Source organism: Callorhinus ursinus, unplaced genomic scaffold (assembly GCF_003265705.2).
Source record: "Callorhinus ursinus isolate GAN/ISIS: 27379988/994484 unplaced genomic scaffold, GSC_fseal_2.0 scaffold91, whole genome shotgun sequence".
Taxonomy (NCBI): Eukaryota; Metazoa; Chordata; class Mammalia; order Carnivora; family Otariidae; genus Callorhinus; species Callorhinus ursinus.
Window position 1 is genome coordinate 431,823 of NW_027397153.1, and position 26,857 is coordinate 458,679.

The 26,857-nt window shown below is 45.2% G+C and overlaps 1 protein-coding gene across 3 annotated transcripts in view; it reads right to left on the bottom strand.

Annotated features, from left to right (window-relative positions):
- Nucleotides 1-26,857, bottom strand: part of AFF2 (ALF transcription elongation factor 2) — a 450,433-nt gene that overhangs the window by 101,122 nt on the left and 322,454 nt on the right. For all 3 annotated transcript variants that reach the window (XM_073888506.1, XM_073888504.1, XM_073888505.1), the window contains one exon: nucleotides 3,337-3,433. In XM_073888506.1, the coding sequence (XP_073744607.1) occupies nucleotides 3,337-3,433 (97 nt within the window). The remainder of the gene's footprint in view (nucleotides 1-3,336; nucleotides 3,434-26,857) is intronic.

Consider the following 26,857-nt stretch of genomic DNA (forward strand, 5'->3'; position numbering starts at 1 on the left):
TGATCCTGTGTTTCATTTTCACACATGCATTGGAAATGCATTCTCTTGGAGTCCTTTATGTTGCAAGCTCTAGCGTAAGGTCTTCCAAAAGGAGCTTTTGGAAAAGACTGGTATCTACTCTCACTAAGCCTAGACAATTCGGGTCTCCTTAGGTGAGTTCAGATACAGTGATCATGGTTGAGATGATTTGAGACTGTCTCCAAAAAGCTAATGGCTTTTTTACTGGACTAGGTCTGGATGAATGTAGCCACCGAGTTCTGAGAAAGTTTCTAAGTACAATGTCAGCTCAAAGGAATGGTGTGGTCTGGCTCCTTGGATACCAAACTGAATGCACTGATGCATTTGTTTCTGTGCTTTCCCTCCAATCATCCTACTACAAATAGAATCACTCTGCAATTCTGTTGCTCAGACCGGAGACCCAAACCTACCTAAGGTTTACTGGTGAGGTTCAAGTAAGACAGAGCACCTAACTTAATATCTACCAGGCACAGAACAAGGGTGGCTCCATAAATGGGAGCTCTCAGCACTCCTCCTGGTGTTTCAGGCAGTATGAGGGTCCCAATCACAAGATGAAAGAAGAGTACCATATTATCTCTGCAGTACTATGTTACCTCTCCTGAAAGAGTCAATTCAAAAGAAACGAAAACAGGTGTTCGGACAAAGACTTACACACCCATGCTCATAGCAGCGCCATCTGCAGTAGCCAAAAGGTGGAAACATCAACATGTCCATCATCTGATGAACAAACAAAGGGTAGTATATCCATACGATGGAGTATCATTCAGCCATAAAAAGGGAATGAAGTACGATCTAGGCTACAACATGGATGGACCTAGAAAGCATTTCAGCAAGTGAAAGAAGCCAGTCACAAAAGGTCTCATACTGCACGACTCACTTATGTGAAATAGGCAAATCCATAGAGACAGATAGCAGATTAGTGGTTGTCAGGGGCTGAGGGAGGGGAAATGGGGAGTCACTGCCTAATGTGTGTGGGATTTCCTTTCCGGGGTGATGAAAATATTCTGGAACTGGTGACGGCTGCACAATCTTGGGAATGTACCAAACGCCACTGAACTGTACGCCTTTAAAATGGTGAATTTTATGTCATGAATTTAACGACAATGATAAAAAAGGAGAATAATTTCAATGCACCCCTCTTAGAAAAAAAAAAGTGAGGCCTCATAAAGGCCTCACTGCTTGGCACTGTCCCTTCTGCTACTGCATGAACATTCTCTCTTGGTCTTTAGCCTTCCTGCCTTTTCACGAGTCCTCAGACTTTCTAAGGAGGGCTCATTTGTAAATGTTTATAACCTTGCATCTCCTTCTTCCTTCCAGGGCCCAGCGAGGGGGAATGAGTTGTCATTCTGCCCTACCTTGGATCTCTCAGTTCAACCTCCCCTTCAAGAAGCTTGGTTGAGGAAGGCATGACTGGGCTAAGGGTGGCACGCCGCGGAGAGTTGTCAACTCACCAACCACGATTATCTGACAGTCTCAGGACCGAGACAGAGTCACCGAACACACACCCTAAAAACCCAGATGATTGGGGCCAAGGGACCCAATGCCGCTCCTTCAGGTAAATACAGAATAAAACAACTTGAGAAGGTAAAAAAGCAGATTGTGTTTATGTAATCACATAGAGAGGAAGTCAATGTGCAAAATGTACTTTCACTTATTGCTGATTACTGCTTTAAACATTTCCATTAAAAAGTAATGTCGCATCTGTCAAAATCAATGATCTAGGGTTTTTTTGTTTTGTTTTGTTTTATTTACCAACGCTGTGCTCGTCACTCACATATTAAATGCAGAAAGCAGGAATAACCGACACTGGCATTTCAGTGTGCATTTTGCATCAACTCTGAAGCCCATCACTCATGTAGGAGAGGGACTGCGTGCATCCAGGACAGGCACAGCGAGCCCCTGGGAGACGACGGGGCTTGTTGTTGACAAGGCCCCACAGTGCAAAGATGCAACTGTTAAATTTTGCCAAAAACGCAAGCAGAATAAGGAGGTGAAAGTAAAGGCGAGTCGGGCATTGGCCACGTAACATTACAAACGACCTCAATTTTATTTTACTGTATTGTATTTTTTTTTTAATTTTAAAATTACACCAAATGGTGGGAGTTCCAGTATGGCAAACAACTATATATGAAAATGGAGTTGGTGAGCCCAGAGAGTTTTTCCCAAGCTTTTCTTTGCTGACTCCTCACAACACATTTAGTGAATATGGAATTCCGTATTTTTTTTAAAGATTTTATTTATTTGTTTGAGAGGAGCGAGAGAGAGCGCACAAGCTGGGGGACTAGGAGCAGAGGGAGAAGCCGACTTCCCATTGAGCAGGGAGCCTGACACGGGGCTTGATCCCAGGGCCCTGAGATCACGACCCAAGGCCAAAGGCAGACACTGAACTGACTGAGCCACCCAGGCGCCCCTGAAACTCTGTATTTGATAATGACCTTGGCGTACCAGTGCATGAGCATTCCTTAAAACGGTCTGCTTTCAGTTTCCTAACATAGCAGACTCCACCGTAAAAAGAACTTGGTCAGGTACTGGCTTTAAAAAAAGGCGCTCCTTCTGTGCTCCTCCTCCAAGGTTACAAACACACCCCGGAGGAGCCCACACGTGAGACACTTGTGTCACAGAGAAAACGCACACGCACTGCTGACACCACACACCTCCCTGCCGTTCTCACGGTTCATAAGCGATACTTGGCCTCTTCAAACCAACAAGTCCAGTCTCACTGGGAATGCTGAAATCACATTTCTGCTATCTCATTTGGGGGTGAGTGCTGTAAATACTTATAATGCAGAGTAGAAGAGGACGGGGCAGCAGCAAGTTTTTGCCAAATGCCTTGCGCCTGCAGGTCCGCGCACGCACGCCGCAGGATGCTGGGTGCCGATTCTCAGCACTTGCTCTCAGGTGATGCACCTGGGAGAGGGGAATGCAGCACTCCCATTTATGCCCTAATTAATTAATGAGCGTGGGCGGTAAGCCTCGCCTCGGAGTCACTAAAGGAAAGTCACACCTCACCCGAGACAACGCTTAGTCCAAGGGAGGGAACGACAGTCTCTTGCTTACTGATGACCCGTACGCGTGCTTGACAAGGGAGCGGAGGCAGGGGGTGAAAGCAGCTTTCAAGAGCTCAGCCCCTCATCACTGTAGCTTGAATGAAACTGAGCTGATTACACCTGTTCCGGAACACCGTGCCTAGCTTTGCTTCTTCCGCTCTCTCTGCAGCCCAGAGATGAAGCGGAGGGCAGGCTTGCGGATGGCAAAACCCTTCCAGCCTTTTATGCTCCCTCCCCTTAGGTCCCAAACCAAGCATGAAGCTCTTCCTACCTGGTAGAGCTCAGTGGCGGTGCAGTGAGTGGCCAAGGTCTTCACAGGCTCAAGGTCATCTTCATCACTGCTCAGCTTCAGGTCGTCCTCAAGCATCCTACAAAAAAAGCACGGTGGTGTTCGTGTTAGAAAGCGTCTTTTCTAAATCATCCTCAGATACATCTTGCAATGAGGATAAAATATTGGAGCTACAATCTGACAGCTGCAATTCTGTCAAAGGTGCAGAGGGAACCAAGATTCTTTCAGCTAATTAGATATTTGAGCTCTTATATTTATGTCATACTCCACACACATCTTCCCTCTCCACCTTCCCCTAAATCAAGGGGAAAAAAGGACTATTTCAGCATCTCCAGAGATGACTGGAGTCTATATATTTTTACTACTGAAAGTGTAATAAATGTACTGATCAATCACTGTGGAGTGGAACGTGACACTGGATCTCTACAGGAAAAGATGCTCTGAGTCTCCGATGAAAGAATTGGGGCAGGGTAACAGCCCCCAGCTCTAGAGGCTGTTGTCGTAGCCTGCTGGGGCTGTCTGGACCACAGAGGCAAAGGGCCCAGTGACCTTCCACTGCCACGGTGCAGAGGGCTCTGTGGCCACAAAATGTCATCTGTGCGAGAAATGGCTAGTCATTAACCTTTTGATATATGACCGATCGCTTCCTGTAAAATTTGATCCTAGAGATGTAAGCTCCTGATGTGGATGAGAAATCTTTCTCTCCTAAGGCAAGGTACCTGAAAAATACGAGTGGTCTGAAATTTGGCGATGAACTAGCCCTTTCAGAATTGTTTATGGGGCACCCAGAGCCTCTTGTTTCTACGGTGCCACGCGCTCTCTCCCCAAACTCGAGCCACAGCAGGAAGAGTGACTAACTATCTTAAAATTCCAGGTACACACAGCCTTCAAAGGCCAATTGGTGTGAACATTTCTATGTATTAAATACAACTTTAGACCTCGTTCCCAGCCTTCAAATGGGGGTGGTCCCAGCCTCCCTGGACGGATGACCCTTTTCTGAGCATGCTTCGCTCTTTCTTGCTTCCAGACTCCAACAAATCAGGCTCAGCTCCCAGGCTAGACTTTCCTTCTTCAACTCTGAAAATCCTATTTTGCCTCCATAGCTCAGCCATATCCCACCTCCTCCACAAAAGCTTTCGAGGAAAAAAACCCCACCTCTAAAAGAACACCTTTTCCTTCTGCCCCACCCCGGCTCCAGCTGGGTCACGGCATTGCCTTCTCCACCGAGTGTCCTCGCACCAGTCCCTCATTCCTGCGTGGGCTGCAGTTGCAACTTATTCACTTCTGTCTTCCCAGAAATGATACAGTCCACTAGCCTTGCCTTGCTGACAAGGAAAGAAAGGTTCAGAGAAGCCAAGCGCTTTGCTCCAGATCACACAGCTAGCTAGAGCCAGTCCTAAAACTCCCATATCCTGATTTCTTCCACCTGGGTGTTTTTTCCAGAAGGGAAGTTGAAAGGCAAAAGGCAACTTCTAATTTGATAAACAAGGGAATACATTGTTTTAGAGGTTATGTTCAAATGTTAGAAAGAGTTTCGGGTCAGCGTGGGTATCCACTCTTAAGTCTCCGAAGAAGGCACAGCTCCCCCACTTTCATGCTCAGCCAACATAAGACCGGGATATGTTCACTGAGGTCTGAAAACCAAAGACTGATAATAAAGAATGACTGGTGGGAAGGACAGCTGTTAGAGTTGATTTCAGATAAACTAAACTTGCAGGATTTATGACTGTCCTTCATGAGACCAATGGATGTTTTGAAGATCTTTGAGTGTAAGACAAAATGTATCTTCCCATTTCTTTTGCAGTTGGAGGCCGATGTCTGTGAACAAATAATTCTTCACGACACATTGTGGCAAATGAAGACTGTATCATTCTCATAAGCTACCGAACTCAAATATTTTAAAACTATCCATGCCGGGCATAAAGGGTTTCATTTTCCTTGTGTGTGTGTGTGTGTGTGTGTGTGTGTGTGTGTGTGTATCTCAATACAGGTAGGCAAGGTCTATGTGTTAATTTCCATAGAAGTATTGGGCAAAACAAATTATCAACAATTCCTTCCATCCAGAAGATCCATTTATGTGTCATGGAAAGTGCTAAGTATTTGATCAGAAGCTTGTAATTTGGACTCTATGAAGGAGTGGTTATCATTAGCCGTATCTTCCTGACTGAAACACTGAGGCTTAGAGAGGCAAGGAACTTCCTCATGATCACACAGCTAGGAAATCATGGAGGCAAACATGGAACTCAGACCATCTCCAGCTTGAACTCGAGAGTATATAATGTCTTCCTAGAAGGTATAATTTGTAAAGGATGGCATATTAAGTAAAATCAACAGCAACAACAAAAAACCCACAAAACATATTGACATGGAGTCAAGATATTTAGATTCACAAACTCTGATATCTTGGGAAAGTCATTTACTATCTCTGAACCTCATCTGTGTCCCTCATCTGTTAAATGGGATAATAATTAAACTCTCACAGGGTGGTGGTGGTGGTGAACATAATACCAACTAAAGCAGGTGAAATGCTTTATGAAAGCACAAAATGAATGCAGGATATTGTAGGTTTGGAAATATGTCATCACAGTTAGAAACAATGTATACCATTAACACCCCTAGCAAGTAATCACAAGCAAAGTCTTTGTGAGACTTTGTTCTCATCTTCATTTGCCGAACAATCTGAAGGTAAGCTTCACAGTGCCCCATGGTGACTCAGGCAACGTCTCACAAAGTCTCAAAGCTGAACCCAGAAATGGGCTTGTGGACTTCAGGCTACTCTTCTTCAGGGAGAACGGGCACATCCAGAGCCAGAATTCATTGACTCGAACTCAACAATTATTTTACTCTTCAACCAACTCTATGTGATTCTAACACGGAAATGAAAGGCCTTCCAACGTACAATTTTGGAAATAGGCAACCAATTTCCATAGTGACTGACATTAAACACTGCCCCCCCCCACCCCGTGCTACAAGCTTGGTATGGATTTGGTTAGTAATAAAGGCCAATTTGATGCATATATTCAAGTCCTGGTAAACACAAGTCGAGAAGTAACTAGGACCCTTTGTTATCTCTGGAGGTGTTTCATTCTGCTCCTTCACTGACCTATTAAGCTTTATTCTTGAATATACATGTACTTGTTTGCATTTCCCTCCATAGCTAATACTGAACATTACTCTAGGGAAAGAGGAGGATTATGAAAGATTTTGGATTTAATTATTATAGCAGCACTGTTCACACCCACTGCAGTAAAGGTAGTCTCAGCAGAAAAATGGTAAGTTCTTTTCATGAGGTCACAACTCCATAGACAAATTCATCACACACTGGGTATCCCACAGTGTGAGAGAATCATGCTCACATGTATGCCTGTGTGTGTAGTCTTAAAAAATGACAACTGTTCTTCTGCTTTTCAGTTAGATGAAAACAGAACAAAGTAGGCCTCCTTAGTGACTTTAGATGTTTGTTCAGGATCTGGTAGTTCACGGTGCCCGTCTTTGCGTGAAAACGCTCTGGTTTTTATTTTTACCATGACTTATAATTTCTATATTATTTTTTTGTCTCCAATATTTATTTACCTCTTTAAAATCACTTCCTTCTTTCACATGGAAATGTACTAACTTTCCTTAAGAGAACATAAGTTTACACATACGATATATTTTGTCATCACAAAAGTGCCACATTTACTCTTTATTAGGCAGGCACTGATTTATATATTTTTATGTTTTTAGCTCATTTAATCTTTGCTACATCCCTATGAGATAAGCATTATTATTTTAAGACCTGTAGTATCCCCCATGACTGCAAGTTTATTTATTTTCTTTTTATTATGTTACGTTAGAGTCACCATACAGTACATCATTTGTTTTTGATGTAGTGTTCTATGATTCATCATTCGCGTATAACACCCAGTGCTCCATGCAGTACGTGACCTCCTTAACACCCATCACCGGGCTAACCCATCCTCCCCACCCCCCTCCCCTCTACATCCCTCAGTTTCTTTCTCAGAGTCCATAGTCTCCAGGGTTCGTCTCTCCCTCTGATCCCCCCCCTTCATTTCTCCCTTCCTTCTCCTGATGTCCTCCCTGCTATTCCTTACGTTCCACGAATAAGTGAGACCATATGGTAATTGACTTTCTCTGCTTGACTTATTTCACTGAGCATCATCTCCTCCAGTCCCATCCACGTGGATGTAAAAGTTGGGTATTCATCCTTTCTGAGGGCTGAGTCATATTCCATTGTGTATATGGACCACATCTTCTCTATCCCTTTGTCTGTTGAAGGGCATCTTGGCATCAATCAATGTGATAGAACACATAAACAAGAGAAGAGACAAGAACCACATGGTCCTCTCAGTTGATGCAGAAAAAGCATTTGACAAAATACAGCATCATTTCCTGATTAAAACTTTTCAGAGTGTAGGGATAGAGGGAACATTCCTCAATTTCATAAAAATCATCTATGAGAAGCCCACAGGGAATAACATTCTCAGTGGGGAAAAGCTGAGAGCCTTTCCCTTAAGATCAGGAACACGACAAGGATGCCCACTCTCGCCACTATTGTTCAACATAGTACTGAAGTCCTTAGCAACAGCAATCAGACGACAAAAAGAAATAAAGGGTATTCAAATTAGCAAAGAAGTCAAACTCTCTCTCTTCACAGATGACATGATACTTTATATGGAAAACCCAAAAGACTCCTCCCCCAAATTACTAGAACTCATACAGCAATTCAGTAATGTGGCAGGATACACAATCAATGCACAGAAGTCAGTTGCTTTCTTATACACTTACAATGTAACTGTAGAAAGAGAAATTAGAGAATTGATTCCATTTTCGATAGCACCAAGAACCATAAGATACCTCGGAATAAACCTAACCAAAGAGGTAAAGGATCTATACTCTAGAAACTATAGAACACTCATGAAGGAAATTGAAGAAGACACAAAAAGATGGAAAAACATTCCGTGCTCATGGATCAGAAGAATAAATGCTGTTAAAAGTCTATGCTGCCCAGAGCAAACTATACTTTGAACGCCATCCCAATCAAAATACCAACGGCATTTTTCAAAGTGCTGGAACAAACAATCCCAAAATTTGTATGGAACCAGAAAAGACCCCGAATCACCAATGAAATGTTAATTTCTATATTATTAAGAAGTAAAATGGTCCCAAAACCTGTGTCAACAAAACCAAGTCCTTGCCCTGAAGAGATGATCCGATAGACACTCAAATAATGAAATTTGGGGCAGATGAGAGAGCATGAGCACAGAGAAGACCGTGGGGGCCCTGGGGAAAGAAGGAAGAGCCGAGCCCAGGGTCGCCTCTGTTCCTGACTCTCTGGACCTTGAGCTGAACCCGGTGACTTCAGAGGACTCTTTGCACTGGGACAACCCAGGACACGATGCTGTGACAGGCCCTATGCAAGTTATAACCATAAAATCGTAAGATCGCTCTCTATAGGCCCTGTCACTTCACATAGTGGAATGCTTAGGTGATTCTGAAGAGGACAAAACAGAAGGCTTGGAACATTATTATAGAAGGTTCTACGGAAATGGAGCCTTTAGTTCGGTTTGCTCTCTTGAACTAGTTAGTCCAACTCTTTGCACCTCAGTTTTCTCACATGTTAAAATGAGCAACAATAACACATTACCTTGGAGAGTTTGGGGAGGATCAGAAAAAGCAAGTGTGTACAGATTGCCGAGGAGTCGATATAAGTAGCTACTGTTGGCATCCCAGTCATTATTGTTATTGCTGTCATTATTACTACCTGAGAAACAGTGCTTTACAGATTGGGACAATAACACAAAAGACTCTGCTGGTGACCCAAAGACTGGCGGAGGTATCAAATAGCAAAACATCACTGGATGCCCGATGAGGCATGGTTCAGAGATCCTTAAGGAGTTTGGAAAGTTTCAGCGCTTGTTTACTCTTCAAGAATGTTCTAAACTCATCATGGCTGTTTCAGGTTTCCTGAGATCGTCCCAGATTGCTTAAGATCCCCTGGAGATTTGAAAGCCTATCATAAGACGAAACACGGACAGTTCCAAGTGAGAGTTTAAAAAGAAATGAGTGGCCCTGATAACGTTGCTCCTCCTATCCGTGGAGTGACCTACAGATCCAGAGAAATGAGCCAAAGATGGCCCACACTGGAAGCTGTGCTCACCTTGAGCACCCTGTCTTTGAGTATGCCACTCTCAGGAGGCATTTCCAATACACATCTGGCTCTAAACTTTCTATAAAAGGCATGGCTTCAGAGGCCATTAGTTGATCCAGAATCCTTATTCAGAAGCAACCTTCAGAGCCCTGAATGTGTAGGTTGCAAACCTACACTGTGCCTTTTTGTGATTACAAAATGGCGCCCCTCTGGGCAGACAGCTTGTCAGGCGCACCACCTGATACGGGCTGGATTCCAGCTTTCAAGTATCCGTGGAAAGAGCTGCAATGCTGGTGACCGACACCCCAACAGACCATGGCTACTACAGTTGGAAGTGCCTGGAAGCCTTATCTATTTCACCTTGTCACCCAGTGGAGATATCTACAATATCCCAACACATGGCCAGAAGCCATTGTCTGATGGGTAGCAGGCCATGCCCTTCTACTGTTTAGAAGCTCTTAACTGTTAGACAGTTCTGCCGGTTAGGAATTGCCCTATGCTTTCTTGGAGCTTCCATGTAGTAGCTTGAGTCTTGTTCTCTATAGTCCACACTGGGAGCCTGGACTTGGAATGGTGTTGGGGATAGAACCAGAGCTGCTGTCTACATTGTGCGGTGGCAGGGTTGGCAATGCTCAGGTGATTCTGAAGAGGACAAAACAGAAGGGGTGCTGATTCGCTCAGGTTTGGGACTCTAAACAAAAATTAGGAACCATCTTACTGTGGGCCCTCTTCTAGAAAATAACTTAGCCCTACTGACTCTTTAAAGGGCACTTCCTCTTCATAAAGTAGGCTGGGAGGAATGAAACATGACTGGTCTAGAATTACTCAGGGAATTATATATTTTCCTACCTAGTGCGATGCAGTCTCTGTAGCATTGAATCATTTGTTGGTAAGCAAGGCAGGCGATGAGGAAGAGGCAGTGATATTTTTCCAAAGCACTCATTCTGTTTCCCTGAGGTAAGGGTGCTCAGGTTTTTTTTTTTTTTTTTTTCCCTTGGGAGAAGCTGCATTTAATTTTCTCGAGGTTTTAGCTTAAAAGTCTGCTTCCATGACCAGCCCACTGGGAATCCTGGAAAATCCCAGTCTGGGGGCCATGGCGGTGAAAAACAGTTTGAAGATCTCGACTATATTGTAGAGGGATAAATCTCCCAAGACCCGTCAGGTGGGGCCCTCTAGCCCAGTGCCACCCAGTGAGCCCACAGCCTGGGTCTAAATTAGATCGTGCACCCTGCCATGGGCATGCAGATCAGAGGAGTGTCTTCTGTAACTGATGGCCTGTAAGGGTTTCCTAAATGAGCACCCCGTGAAGTTATTCTGGCTCCTTAGCAAGAGAACTGGGGTTCCTTTAGGAACCATATAGTCCAGGGGTTGGCAAACTGAGGCCCTCGATCCAAACCAGCCCTCCCTCGGTTCTTAAACTGCCCGTGAGTTAAGAATGGTGTTTACCTTTTTAAACAGCTGAGAAAAACAAAATCAAAAGAAGAATGGTATCTCATGACATATGAAAATTATATGGAATTTAAATTTCATTATCCATATAGAGCTGTACTGAAACATGGCCACTCCCACTCATTTGCATATTGGCTATGCTTTTGAGCTGTTATGATGGCTGCGTTCGGTAGTTGTAACAGAGAACACACCGCCCAAAACACCTGGAATATTTACTACCTGAGCCTTTACATACAAACGTTTGCGGACCCCCCGCTTTAAGCCAATGGTTTCCAAACCTCTTTAAGACTCCTTCCTCTGCCCAGTGAAATCTTACAAGGAACTCCAAATGAAAGAGATTAAGGTAGTGCTGTTTCCGTCACAGCCAGGATTGGGGCGGCGGCGGGGGGGGGGTACGTCTGGAGTGCCCCAGGGATTAGAGGAACACAGTGTGAAGACAACTCAGCTACTCGAATCTTATTTTGGGGAGTGATTCTGGCTCCATGGATATTGCACAGAATTTAGTTGGAGAACCTAAATCTTGGTTATGTAACCTCTCTGAACCTCAGTTTACTCCCCTGTGCAATGGGAATGAAATAATATGTCTCTTGGAGATCAGGAAATGCTGACCAGTCAGTTTGGGCAGAGTGCTGGGTACATAAAAGGCAATAGTAGGAGAAAAGAATAAATATCCTTTTTCTGGGTTTATATCTATACTGCACACATAAGCCAAAGCTAATAGCATGAGCCTTGATATATATGACTATTGACTTGTATCCAAGTGCACCTCTTCAACCTTGGACTTCCTTAGAATTGATCACATAAATTCAGCACCATAGCAATTTTCTGCTCTATGGTCATTATTTTGAATTTGATTTTCATCTTCTTGGTATATTTCTCTGGGTTATATAATTTTCTCCCAATGCGGGAACTCAAGTTATCATGCAAATGACAAACTGCCTAATAGAATTCAGATGGCTTTCAATCATGTTACGCACAGCATAACACTACTGTATCATTTTTCAGGGGTGTGTGTGTAAAAACATCTAAGAGTGGATTTCCCCAGAGAAGACCATAGCCCAGTGAACCCACCTGGATCTCAAATCAAATGGTGAGATCATTCCAAAGGAGAAAAGAGAATCTTTTGCCCTAAAAAATATCTCAGGTGTGGATCTTGATATTTGAAATTGTACTCTTCAGTAGGACCACCCAAGTCACCTTGAACGAACTTTGAGTCATACTGGGCAATAGAGAGTCATCCACGTAGATTAATAGGGACTTACCCAAGACCATCTACTGGGCCCGATATCTGTGGGTGAGACACAGCTGCGGCCCCTAAGGGTACAGGTTGTAGCGTTGCTCTGTGCTAATTTGAACTCCAGCTCTAAAACTTACCGAGTGTGGACTTGGGCAAGTTACTGAACTTAGAGCTTCAGTGTTCTAATCTATAAATTGGAGCCAAAAACAGTACCTAGTTGAGAGGATTCTTATGAGGATTGCATGTGATTATGTACGTAAAATGGTTGGCAAGCAGTCAATAATGACTGTTACTGTCATTATTACTTGCCATGACTATGCTTGAAACATAGTCATGGGGAAGGAACCAAGAGTAGGACACAGTACCTCCCCCTAATAAGCTTGCCCTTTAGCAAGGACAAAGGCCTCGTAAACAGACGATGACAATGTCCTCATTCAATGCTACACAGAGAGGCTGGTGGAGCTACAAGGAAGCAGTGGTCTTCGAGCAATGCCTTGAAGACAGAATGAACTGCCAGGGGAGTGAAAAAGGAAAGGGCAGTCTAAGGAGCACAGAGGTACCAAAAGACTTGAGGTTTCCAGAAGAGTGGGCCACTTGGTTTGGCTGGAGTATACTACGTGTAGGTGCTCTTGAAAAGGGGGGGGGGCGGGTCTAAGGAGGCAGGTTCGGGTGAGACTTTTTCCAAAGAATGGGGAGTGGGACAACCAAAGATTTTAGGCGGGGGTGGGGGTGGGGGGAGCATGGAAGGTCAGAAGTAAAGATCTCTGAGAGCAGAGCCTATAAACTGACTGGAAGAAGGAGGTAGCAAGGGAACCGGTTAGACCACCAGTGGAGTGGCCCGAGTGGCAGAGGGTGGTGGCCTGGGCCAGGGCACAGACAGTGAGGATGGAGAAGAGAGGGGACCAGATTCTAGAGACAGGCCAGAAGGATCAACTGAATTGGGGACGCTGGTGATGGTGACATCCCAAGGCTCCTTGGCCACTCTGAGGCCACTGAACGAATATCACGAATTCCACCAAACTCCCAAGCGGGCACACACGCCGTCACACTAGGCCACCTCTCTATATTGATGCCTGTCCCTTCGATCTCCCCAGGCTCTGACACAGCACTGGGACCTCAGCTCCTGGGTAGAGAAGAAGTGTCTCTCTCCAGCACTCAACCTGTCTTTCTGGACACACACCTGGTGAGCTCCATTCCTAATTGATGAGGAAACACTGATTTCTTGCCATGAAGCCTTCCTTCTGGGGTTGGCCCTTTCAGCCTTCCTTCAGCTTCTTAGAGTAACCAGAGCTGATTCGAGAGAAGAAACCTCTATGGTTACCTCCAAGGTACCCCCCCAACCGCAGAGGTTACTTCATTACCTATCTCTGTACATCAGCTCCTAATTGTTAATGGATTAAGTAAAGAACTCCTTTTTTGAGCCAGGCCATTAATTTCTATCTATGGAAACTCTTCAAAACAACTGAAATATTAAGTCGCTGTTAAGTGCACTACAAGTCGTGCTTGCTGACAGTCACTGTGCCTCACATTAAATTCAGTGGGGACAAGGACCTATTCTTGGTTCTGAGACACCATGACTTCTTAGCTGCTGGTAGCACGGCACTTTAGCTCAGGGTGCTTGAAACTCTTCCTCAAACCCATTTCGTGAGAAATGCTGTCCAGAAGGTCTGTTTACCTGAACTGACACGGCAGATAGGATTTCCTTTATGCTGCTGCATAAAGAATTCACGTGTTACTTCAGACTGTTTCAGCAAAAACGGCCACACCTGACAATTTAGGCGCAACTAAAATATCGACAGGCCACGTTGCTCCATTTTTCAGGAAAACCCCGCCTGATTTCTATGCTCAGCGCTTTCTGTTGCATCAAAAGGAACCCCTGACACACACTTTTGCTTACGGCAGAAGCTCTAAAACGTACCGAGTGTGGACTGTGGACTTGGGCAAGTTACTGAACTTAGAGCCTGAGTGATTGAATTGGTGAAGATAACGGCAATTCACTTGTCGATTTGGACAGTCTAGGACCCGTATAATGAAAGAAAGGAAGGCTTGCCAACGGTGCCAGCTCCCCTGATCCAGAAAAGACGACAGCAAAACAGAGCAAGTTGTGGGATATTCTGTTATCGAGGTGCCCATTCTAGGTTTCAGGGAAGGGAGCGTGTAGGCCGCGGGTCTATTCTGCAGGGGGTGGGACAGAACGTTCTCTGCCTCATCGGAACCTGGGAGGCAATGGGGAATGGTCTCGTGACAGCCTCCCCGAAGACAGAGGAGGCAAGTGGCAGATGGCCTTGAAGAACATCTCAAGATCTTCTTGTGCTCTCCTCTTCTGGGAGGATCACTGGGTGTTCTACCAAGATTCCCATGGGCTGTGGTTCAAGCCTTGGCCTGCATGGCCTATGTGGTTACCTGCACAGTGTCCATGGTGCCACGGGAGGGCTGTCTCCCTCCTGCCACCAGACATCCCAGTCAGTCGAGAACGACTCCTCACGGGAGCTGCTTTTCAGATTCTGGTGTCAGGCTGAACATTCTCATTTACCAATGTTTCATGTCAAACGTGCTGCCCACATTTAAGTTCTAACAAAAGCTCGCGGTATCATTACCATAAGCATAACAACAGCTAATGGACTTGTTTCTCCACTCGGAGTGATGAATGTGAGCTAAACTAGCCATAGCTCAAGTCCAAGGATACACATCTGCAGGAACTAGCCAATATTCAGGGTCCTGGGAGACCAGCAGCTTCCCTCTCAGCAAAGCCCACTGACTTGCATATGATTCCTGAGCACAGTGATGGGCTCAGTGTAGGGACTGAAACTTCTCTGCAGATAGGCCCGGGTTCAAACCCTCCCCGGCTGTGGCTGTGTCATCTTGGACCAAATCCCTTGAACTTCTGGGTGCCTGGGTGAAAGAGGGATCATAACAGCACCACCTTCTAGGATTCTATAATCATTAAATGAAAGAACCCACATCAAGTCCCTAGCACACAGAAATCAGCCAATCTTTATCATCTATTGTGGTTACTGGCTCAAGACAGTTCAGCTTAGATTATCCTAAACATATCAGATGTCATTTTATTTGAAAACGAGAAAAACTAGAGAAATGTGTCCCCGTGTTAAAGCAGAAGTTATAGGACGGAACTGTACCTTTGCCATGGATAGCTTTTGCATGCCAGAAGTAGAATAATTTTTTGAGTACAGAGTCTTTATTAATATTTCCATATCAGCATTTTCAAATCTGGAATATTCAAATCCATAGAAAATGCAACTGGACCACATATCTATCTTAAAATATTAATCTACCAGATTCTAGGAGTACATTAACAGCTTGATATTGAGAAATCTATTAGTATGCTACATCGTGTCATCAACAAATAAAATGATAAAACCATATGATCATCTCAATCGATGCCAAAAATATGCTTGATAACATTTCATCCCCATTCCTGACCCAGGCCCTTTAAAACCTAGGTAGAGAAGGGGTATATCCTTTCTGGATAAGGAATATATAAAGGAAGAAGTATCGATCTAGAGGTACGTTTTAAGTAGGGAGGAAGGTTAGATCAATTTTTAAACATGTATCTTAAAGTAAAAATGGAATCACAGACGACTATGTTTCAAGTGTTTCTAAAAGTCTGTATTATTGTCGATTCACTGGGTAGACAGAAGGAACACAAACAGACTAATATCATCCAATAACACCATTTGTTCTGATAATTACTCCAATTTAAGCAGTTTTGAGGCACCACATATGGTTTCCACAAGGGATTCTTTCCACGTAGGTAAAGACAAAATTAGAAAGGGACACGAAAAACCCCAATTTCCATTCCACATTTCATAAAGTATTAATCCTTTAAAAATACATCAGCAGTTTATTGACCTTCACATCTGCCTGCAAGCCTTACAAATGCAGAGATGCTGGGTAACGGGACTGAAAATTTGATCCTATTGTTTGAACAAAATGAGAATTGTTTCGGAAGGGGCTCCACAATGTCTGGGCATATATTTTCCCTAAGTAACATGCATTTCCCCCAGGAATTCAACATTTATGTTGATGTACTTGGCTGCAGAGCCAATCCCGCCCTGGCTCTAATACAGAGGAATTTTCTGAACATTTTGAGTAATGGGACTGAAATAATTTAACGGCTCCTTCTGTGCATGTTAAATGAGTTGCATGATATATTTAGCTTTTGCAGAAAACTTGTTTACACTATAAATTACAGCACATGGCACAATCACAGTGATGTGGAAAGCCAGCCATGTTGAGTCATTTTGGCCATCTCTCTCCAAACTTCAGCTCGGTGCAGATGAATTCACTGTGGCTCACCGACACACTGTGTTTCCTAACCCTGTGACCCTGCTGAATACAGGTTAAGGCCCTCATCCGAGCACTGCCCTTATACTCCGAAAGCAGAGCTGGATTTCTGAGCGATGAGGATTCTCAAAATAGGGGAGGGCCCACTGTTGACGAATGAGTGGCATCCCGATCTCAGTTTTTATGTACTATACCAATCCTCCACGCATCAGAAGGGATGGGCTTTCTAATTCTCAAACACAGAAGCAACTCAGGCGCCTAAAGATTCAGGGCTCTGGTAAACCCAGTCTGCTAAAAGGTGACACGACATAACGGAAAGAGCAAAGACGTGGAAGTTGGACGGACTAGAGGTCCGGTCTGGGCTCTTGCGTTTACTAGCTGTGCAAATCTAGGCCAACTGATTGACCTCTCCGGGCCTTTGTTGTCTACCTCTAGAAGGAGGCTGCTGATACCTACTTTGCTTGGTTGTTGTGGAGGGTCACTTAAATAACATGTGAAAAGAATATGATGGTGAGTGCTGAACAAATGCTACTATCTCTGTTATTACTGATATTAGTATGAATGGGAGATCAGTTCTTACAACAATGCATTCAGAAGCAGCATTAAAGGAATCACCACAGTGGGGCGCGTGGGTGGCTCAGTCAGTTAAGTGTCCAACTCTTTCCGCTCAGGTCATGATCTCAGGGTCCTGAGATGGAGCCCCGTGTTGGGTTCCATACTCAGCAGGGAGTCTGCTGAGGATTCTCTCCCTCTCCCTCTGCCCCTTACCCATTCTAAAACAAATAAATACATCTTAAAAAAAAAAAAAAAGAATCACCACAGAGGAAATCACCCATCTCTCGTGGAAGAAAAGAGTTTAAGAACCACAGAGAGCCAGTAAAGTGTGTTTTACATACAGTAGGTAAACACTGTAGAAAACTGAAAATATATTCTCTCATGATCCGGCTTTAGGTAAGAAAGTGCCAATTCTGAATACCTGCCCCAGCACTAGGCTATTTCTATCCGCTTATTCATAGATTCACATTCGTGATAGATGGGTAACTAGCTGTCTAGATAGAGAAACAGGGAGAGCTATAAATATAGATATATGGAGAGTGGCAGATACCCATACTGGCCAGTAGTTATCATCTCATTTCTAGAACTATAAAATATATTCCAAATAAAAATGTAATCAGTCCCCCCCCCCCAAAAAAAAAAAAACTGCTCCAGTCATTCTAGGGATAACATGTTAGCCAAATCAAAGCACTTCAAACCTTTCATGTAATACCTGTCAGATGTATAATTAAGATTTGAGGGCTCACACCTTGCTCCTATCTCACAATAAATCTAAGTCAGCCAATGCTTACTCAGGGAAACTTAATGTATGCCAGACATTCACTTCACTAAGGGCACCAATGGGCCACTTCATTGACTCTTTCCAAGAAATCTGGGAGGTTGTACTTGTAATTTTTTTTTCTTTCTGTTTTTAGGCAAGGAAACTTAGGCTCAGAAAAGTTAAGAAGAGTGTCCAGAGGACGGGAGGAAATACTTGCAAGTCAGATATCTGATGAGAGTCTAGTACCCACAGTAGGTAAAGCAGCCTGGAAACCCCAACAAGAACATGATACGGAGCCCAATTAAAGAACAGGCAAGGGATCTGAATGGACACTTCTCCAAGGAAGATCCACAAATGGCCAGGAAATAGACGAAAAGATGCTCGGTATTATTGTCAGCCATCAGGAAATAGACATAAAGTGGAAACCACCTAAGTGCTCATGAAATGAATGGCTAGACACGGTGAGGTCAATCCATGCTGGATTATTATTCGGCCGTAAAAAAGCAGTGAAGGGCTGGTCCATGCTACAACGTGGATGCACACCGAAATCATGATGCTAAGGGAAAGAAGCCTGACACGAAAGGCCACATATTAAACGATCACATTTATATGAAATGTCTCAAACAGGCAAATCGAGAGAGGCAGAAAGGAGATTACTAGTCACCAGGGGCTGAGGTGAGGAGGAAGGGGGAGTGACTGCTAACGGCACGGGGATTCTTAGGGGTAATGAAAATGTTCTAGAATTAGAGAGGGAAGTGATGGGTGCACAACGCCGTGACTACGAAAAACCACTGACTTGTTCACTTCCAAAGGGTGAATTTTATGGTATCTGAATCTCAATAAAGCTGCTGTTTGAAAAAGTTACACAGCTGGCCAAGTGGGAGAGAGTGAGCTGGGACGACAACCCACACCTGCCTGATGCCAAAGCCCGGGTCCTTAACCACTCCACGGGCTGCCCTGCATGACAGAGATTGGCAGAAGGTCTCACGTGCATTCCTCTTCACATCCACGGAAAAAAATGCTGAGAGAAAAAGAGCTATTTTTCCCCACGTGATCCCTCTCGCCCTCCATTTTTCGTACGTTAAAACTGCAATTGATAGAGCCAGCAGAAGCTGCACCAAGGGAAAAGGGCTTTGTCTTTTCCAGGAGCGACAAAGCATTACATTAAAGAGACAACCCTCTGGATGGGGTGGAGACCAAGCCAAGAACCCTTCAGCAAAGATGCTCTACCCCTCCTTGACTTCACAGTTTCCAAACCTGAGGCTAGTAAAGAGAGGAATTCGTCCATGCAGAGGCTCCTCTCTGCCCCCCCCAACCCCCATAACACCCACAGGCAGGCACATGTTTAATGTGGGCTGACAATTTGGATGAGCTGATGTAACGGGACGTCAAGACTGATGGAAGGAGGCTTGCAGTTTAGCAGTTAACGGAAGGAAAAGCCCCAACAAGGAGGCAAGGTTGGCCTCTGGCCGATCCTTTGACAGGTCAAGGAAAGGAGTTCCTTCTGGGTCGTCTGACAGCCGGCTGCCTAGATGCGCAGCAGCGCCCCCCCCGCCCCCCTCCCCGCCGCCGTTGAGTGGGAGCCGGGCCTGGAATCGATTTTCCAGACCCTGACAGGTGGAATCCGGGAGTGGGTACCTATCAGGGCCCAATGCTGGAGAGCAGCTCCCATGTAATGCAAATATAAGATCACCAACCCAATTTAAGCTGGGGTTCCCTTGAGCAGAGGGCGAATTTCCCTGTAATCGTCCTCCGGTTGTCTACGTCTAGCCTTCACAACCCCAGATGGGACACTGTGAAGCACGTCCCCACCCCACCCCCACCCTCAGGCTCCAGTCGCCAGCACGAACTAGATGCATACCTCGCTGGTCCACCTGCCGTCCCCCGAGCCCGACCACGGGACACGTGCCGCACTAACTGGTGGCCACATCCAAGTGCAGAATATTTGGCTGCCCTGTTGGTTTCTGGCCCGCGGAGTAAGAGGGGCTCCCCCCTCTCCTTCTTCTCGCCTTCTGTTATTTTGAATCGCCCACTTCTCTCGTAACCTTCTGCGGCACCAGTGGCCCACCGAGGGAGCTGCTGTGGCTAATGGGCGCCTTCACTTCAGCCCAGCCAGCTTGCCTCAGTGTGACAGCCTCACAATAGCCACCTTCCCTCGGAATAAACAAAACAAAACAAAAAAACCCAGAAAACAAAAAACAAACCCTGTGATTTAGTGGAGAGAGAATGTGGGGTAACAGCCTGATCTGTCTCTCGGTCTCCAGCGTGTTCTCCTGGCATCAGGTGGCTCCGCCAAGCCCGAGAATGAAGCACGCGGGGAAGCAGGCCGGTCCGAGGCTCCGCTCGGTTCAGGACGCCGGGAGACACCGCGGCAGCCCTGCTTCCACAAACGGGGGCGCTGCTTCCTACAAACAGTCTGTCTCCACAGGAAAAAGAAAATCTGTTGTGGGGTTTTTTTTTTTTTTTCTCCCGCCATTACTTTATCAATTGCCCAAGTAGTGGTTGAGCCGGCTTCTCTTAACTCGGTAACTGCAGTAACAATGTTACCTGGAAATGTCTGTATGGAGTCCTAACCCCCACGACCTCACAACGTGACCTGATTTGGAGACAGGGTCTTTACAGAGGTCATCACATTAAAGTGAGGTCAACAGGGTGGGCCCGAATCCAGTGTGACTGGTGTCCTTATAAAAAGGGGGAATGTAGACACAGACACACATAGAAGGAAGACAATGTGACGACGCAGAGAGAAGACAGCCATCCACAACCCACGGAGAGAGGCTTGGAACAGATTCTTCCCTCACAGTCCTCAGAAGGAACTAATCCTACCAACACCTTGACCTTGAATTTCAGGTCACCAGAACTGGGAGACAATACGTTTCTGTCGTCCTAAGCCTCCCCACTTTGTGGGACCTTGTTATGGCAGCCCCAAGAAACTAACACAGGGCTTTAGCCCCCTTCCCAGAGCCCTCAAATACATGGCTTGGAGGGACTGCATTCGCACTCCCAATCTCTGCCTTTTTATATACTTGCCTCACCATCTAATGACCCGGGGAAAGGAACATTTAGGGGTGAGACAGAAACATGTTTGCTAAGAGAAAAGATCAACTAAGTTGATGGTGGGGAGCATCCCAGGGACCAATTTTCTAAACTGGGAAATAACTGAAACTTGGGTCATCCGAGCCTCTTGAGTGAAACTATCTCCCTAGCTAAACTCAGCCAAACCCCGTGTCTCTCTTCACCCTACTTAAGATACTGATTATTTTTAAGAGAGATTATTGCCATTTTGTTTTGGTAAACCTCACTGATTTCACTTCTATTCTTGTGAGTGGTAAAGCTGAATTTTGCCTCCAGTTATTTCTGACAATGCCATTGGAAGGCAGATTCCGACTCTTTAAATATGTGACATTTTGGAATGAAAACATAGCTATACCATGATTTTTGTCCCCGTAGAGAGCTTAAAACGTCACCCTTTTGGCACAAGCTGGACAGAAGACCTCAAAACAAAAGGCAAGTCACACAGCATGAAGGGTCAAGAGGCCAGAGAGTATGACATAAAGGAAAAGGCCAGAATGCAAGATAATTACTGATGCTGGTGGCATGGCCAGTAAAGGGGCTTATGTCTCCTAACATAAGAAGTTGAGAGAGAAAGAGGGTACAGACATGGTTTTCCCCCAATCCACCTGCCTGCCAATGGCACTCTTCCCCTTGATCTGCTTGCTTTTCCACTCTTTTTGGGTGGCATCATCCACTGCCCTGATCCCCACAGCTACATCTTTAGTCTAGAACATTCTCATGAGCTCTGGACTCATAGATCCAGCTCTCCAATGGACAGCCCCACCAATATATCCCACAAATGCCTCAAGCCCAAGAAAACAAAACTGAACTCATCATCTCTAGCCTGTTCCCCCTCCTGGTTTGTTTTATTTAAGCATCCATCTATCCATCCACCCACCCGTCCGTCCATCCATCCATTCATTTTACGGTCTATCTGTCTATCAACCATCTATCTAGCTATCTAGCTATGTATTAATGTGGTAAAATACGCATACGATTAACCATTTTAAAATGGGTCTAGTCCACACTTCTTCTTTTTTTATAAGATTTTATTTTATTTATTTATTTGTCAGAGAGAGAGAGAAAGAGAGCGAGCACACAAACAGGGGGAATGGCGAAGGAGAAGAAGAAGAAGCAGGCTGCTCCCGTTCAGTGGGCAGCCTGACATGGGACTCGATCCCAGGACCCTGGGATCATGACCTGAGCCAAAGGCAGACGCTTAACTGACAGAGCCACCCAGATGTCCCTAGTCCATGCTTTTGCACACCTTCAGAATACTTAGTTTCAGGGCATTTTCATGGCTCCAAAAATAAACCCTGTACTACTGAGCTGTCACTCCCCGATCCCTGTCCCTCCCCCAGCCCTAGGCAGCCTCCAGTCTGCTTTCTGTCTCTCCGCCTTGGCCTCCTCTGAACATTGCATATAAATGGGATCCTACGATATGTGGCCTTCGGTGTCTGGCTTCTTGCACTTCACAGGACATTTTCGAGGTCCAACCATGCTGTAGCGTAAACCAGCATTTCATCCTTCTGCTTTCTTCCTGTGTCTCTCGAGAGTGTCACCATCTACCGCAATTTCCAAGCAAGATCGTTTTGAGTTACTTTAAGATCTCTACCTTATCCTTCCCAACATCCTGTCAGTCATCCACTTCTCTTGATGGGACCGCAGACCACCTTTTCCGGTCTGTCCTCTTGTCTCTATCCTCACCTTATTTCAAGCCTTCAGCATCTCTCATCCGGGCCACTGGGATCTTTCTAAAAGCACAACTCTTGCCACGCAGTGCTCCTGAGTGAGATCCCTTCAAGGGCAACAGAGGCCACAGTCTCTGAAAGTCATGGCTAGGCTGCCTGAAATCTGTGGCATAGTGGTGTGGCTGGCGGGGGGGGGGGGGGGAGCGGGGGCCGGGGGCATCTGGGGGAGGCTGTTTGAGGGGCAGGACTGGGGGGTGGCCGGCACTGCAGAACATCAGGGCAGTGTGTGGAACCTGACAGTGTGACACAGAAGGGCCACCAGGTGCTCCTGACAATCAAGTGGGAAAAGCGTCCTGGCGGCACCTACTTGCACACTCAGGGAGAAGAAACGCGCCTCGAGGGGCACAGGGTTTGTGCAAGCCAGCAGGAGGGTAGGCCCTGCACTCCAGGGTGTGGTTGGGAACTCAGAGAAGCTCTGCTTTTGGAATAGGGCTATTTATATAGCACGTGCAGTGACTTCTTGCTGAGATGCTCCGGAGTTCTGGGAGGCCTCACCAACGTCTGTGGGCAATCCTGGGAGAGGACTCTAAGGCAAGGACTCAGTGGCAGTGCCGCAGAAAGCACAGGAAGCCCGTGGAAGGACAGACAGGTATGAAAGAGAAGAGCTCGTTTGCAAGATTAACAATTCCTGTGTTTCTATAGCATGTAAACAAATACGAACCCAAATGAGCACGCGTGTTGTCTCTTGGTACTTGAAATGAGACCATTCACGCTGAAGAAAATGCCGTTTAGCTCCTCTCTCTGCGTGCTGGCACTGACCACTGAAGGATATCTAGGGACAGACTTCATTCTGCTCAGTAACATCTTGTTCTTCCGAAAGCTGCTCAGGAACCGAAAGGCCCTGCTTTGGTAGCAAGCTCCCTGGCTCTGCCAGCCTGGGGCCCGGCCTGGGAGGGCCTTCTGCATCCCTGTCACCAGGCTGGCATACCGGTCCTCCAGCTGCTGTGGGTCCTCCCCCAGAGCCCTCCAGAGGACTGCCCGTGGCAGAAACAAACCCGCCTGTTCTCGGATAGGAAGCCCCTCTCCGACTGACCGACCGAGAAGGGACAAGAGAACTCCCTGTGGGATCAGCCTAAAGGCAGGCTCCAATCGAGACCTTCACCTTGCTTGGCTGTCTTCCCCTGTCCTGTCCCGCTCTCTTCATTTCCTTAGAAGGTTTCTCTTCCTTCAAGTGCATTCTCAGGATATGCTGAGGTCAGGCTCTGCTTCTAAGGAACCTGATATCCGACTGCCCCCACCCCACATAGGATTTTGCACACCTGTGGGTCTTGTCCATGGGAATTCTCAGGTCTGTTCCGTTGGGGAGATCTAATCCCTTAGTCTCCCTGGGAGAAAATAAGGGCTTAATCTAGATTGACTACCCTCTCTAGCTCTTCAGAAATGTACACCATCATGCTACAGCATGAGAGAATCTGTCGTGTTACTAAAAATGGCTTTAATCCATTCTTTGAGTTCCTTATTAGCACTAAATTGAATAAATGCAAAAATAACTACTTTTGCATAATTCCCAAGCTTGCAATTATAGCAATGAGGAGCATTTGCAGAAACTTAAAGCCTATTTCCACATAGCTTTGCTTGAGATTTATTAGAATGCAGCCACCGGCTCCTTCATCATACGCATGCTGTCCGCCCTCCCTCATTCTGGCAACACTTGCGCCCTTTCACAAGGCTGCTGGCTCTTCCCATTTTACAGATGGGAGGGATGAGAAGCAGAGCAGTGACAAGATGTACGCACAGCCTGTTGCAGGGATCTGCGCTGGTACAAAACAGAGCCTATGTTCTATATGAATGTGAGCATCTAGAATGTGCCGAGATTGTTTTTTCTCATCATTAAGACACCTTCTTCTGTTTTGTGTGTGTGGTTTTTTTTTTTCCTTTTCGCTCCTGCTTCTTTAAACAGGGACAAACAGACCAACAAAACAGTGCCTGTCACTCTACTGTATTGATCATTTCCTACTAATTACACTTTATTTAATTAAAAATAAAAGCCAATGTATATCCTAGGCAAAGAATCTCACTAAGTTGACAGCTTAGAAATGTGAAGCCTCTCTTTGTTTGGGGGCACCAGTAATCCTTGAAGGCTAAGAGCAGAAGTTTACCTACATTGCCCTCCCCTTGTCCTGGAAAGAACTGCTCTGGGAATCGGCGGGGGGGGGGGAGGGTACCATAGAAATAACCTTGTCAATCCCTCCCTGCCAACAAGGGTGCTAATTAGTGCCAATTAAGAGCCTCGTTTTTTGTCTGTGGAACATCTGTCCATAGGCATTGAACTCAAACCCCCAACTCATTTTATCAAGGCCAGAAATATCAGAGAGCAATTCATTTTTGGTCCCTGCTAATGCAGCTTGATTGTAAACTCGTGACAAGTTCTGAGCCCTGTTCTTAGTAGGCTCAGCTACTGAGTTCCTGCATTCCCTAGTTGTCATTCACATTTACCTTATTTTGATAAACATATGTCCTCATGAAGTCTAAGATGCATACTGGTTGAGAAGAGAAGTGGCAAAGAGAAAAGCCATGGGAGACCCATGCTTCTTGCTTACCCTATATTCTGTACTCGGGCTCATTTTTTTTTTTTTCTTTTAAGTAATGTATTGTTACCTAGATAAATGGTCTTTGTTTTGGCTTCTTCTTCTTTTTTAAAAAATCCTGGTGGGGTAAAGGCCAGTGTAAAATAGCTTCTTTTTAATTGAACCTATTCTGTGTACACAGTGTGTCCATAAAAGCGCCTCCATCTTTAGCGTTTGGTGATGCAAATGAAGGTGCCCCGCTGTTTCTTTCTCCTTTTATAAAGTGCCCTTTCCATCAATGTTTGGGACAGGACGAGACCCATGCGACTTGCAGCTTGTTTTATTCCGTGCGGCCACGAGAAGACTTGCATGCATTCCGGGGGCAGCTTTATAATGACGTGTTATCACCCACAGCACCTAGGGTATTTCTTCCGACTGCAAAGTGTGTGCTGTATTTTCTGAATTCACTGCAGAGTGGGAAAGCTGTTCGTTTCATCTGGCAAAGATTCCTTTAATTCGGGTGTTTCTCCGGATTCCATTAGGAAGCCTTTGTCCTTTCACTTCAGAGTAAACAAACACAGTGATGTTTAGAGAACTATCAAATTTTACTGTAAAACGCATTATTGCCATATCATTGTCTTCAGTTCCCTAATAACGTTACTTTGTGTTATTCCATTTGTGACCCGCCTAGTGTAGTGAAATGTCATGAGCCTTCCCACAGTGAGTTAGAGTCTCACAAGAAGCAGAAAAATAAATTTATTTAAAACAGGATGGAGTTCTGGCTGCTAACACATTATAAATTGCTCTATTTTAAATGTCTGAACTGGGCATCCTTAAAATACAAGGGCATATTTCATTAGCATTTATGCAATTTTTCAGGTGACTTTCCCCAATGTTTCACTCATCAACGGGATGAGAGCGAGCTTGTCAGGAAAAATTGCAGTTAATGGTAGTTAATGGTGGCTAAATTCAATGGACTTGTTTCTATTTTGTTTCACTCTTGCTGGAAATAATGAAAGTATTACATGAACAACCCTTAACATTGTCTGCAAAAACGCGTCCAGTTCCAATGGTAGGTAACAAAGCTTTATCTGATTTATAAAACAATCTATGTAAACCTATTTTTATGTTTTATTTGATTCTAGCCATTAGCCTGAGCTAAGAAGTAATTCTAAAATATATCTCACAGCAGCAATTTGCTGTACTATGCCAAATTAATCTGCATGAATCTATACCTGTTTCTAGGACACTGGGAACACATGTTCGTGAAAAAGAAATACATTCAGACTATTGTTTTTGTGGAATGTGGGGGGAAGTCAAAGCACTGGGCTTCCCTTCAAATTGCAAGGCTCCCCGCCCCAGAGGCAATGCCCGTTGTCTGTATTAACCACGTCATCAACGAGACTCCCAGTTCTCAACTGCTAAATCAGCAGTTTCAGACGCAGAGAAGCCTTTCCACCCTTTCTGGCTGATTTGAAGTCACTGAGTTGGATCCCCAACCAGTGGAAGTTGGCCATCCTTTTGAAAAACTGCATCGGTTACCCATCTGAAGCCAATCCACTCTTCACTTTCGAGGTGGGCCAACTGGCAGAGTCCGATCCAATCAGTACTCTGCCTGCTTCTCTTTGAGTTAAAGATCTCTCATTGGGCAATGCACCGAATGATGAAGATGTACTCAGAGAGCAGTGGACCTTAACAAAGGACACACAGTGAGCCCTTGTTTTATTCTTTTCA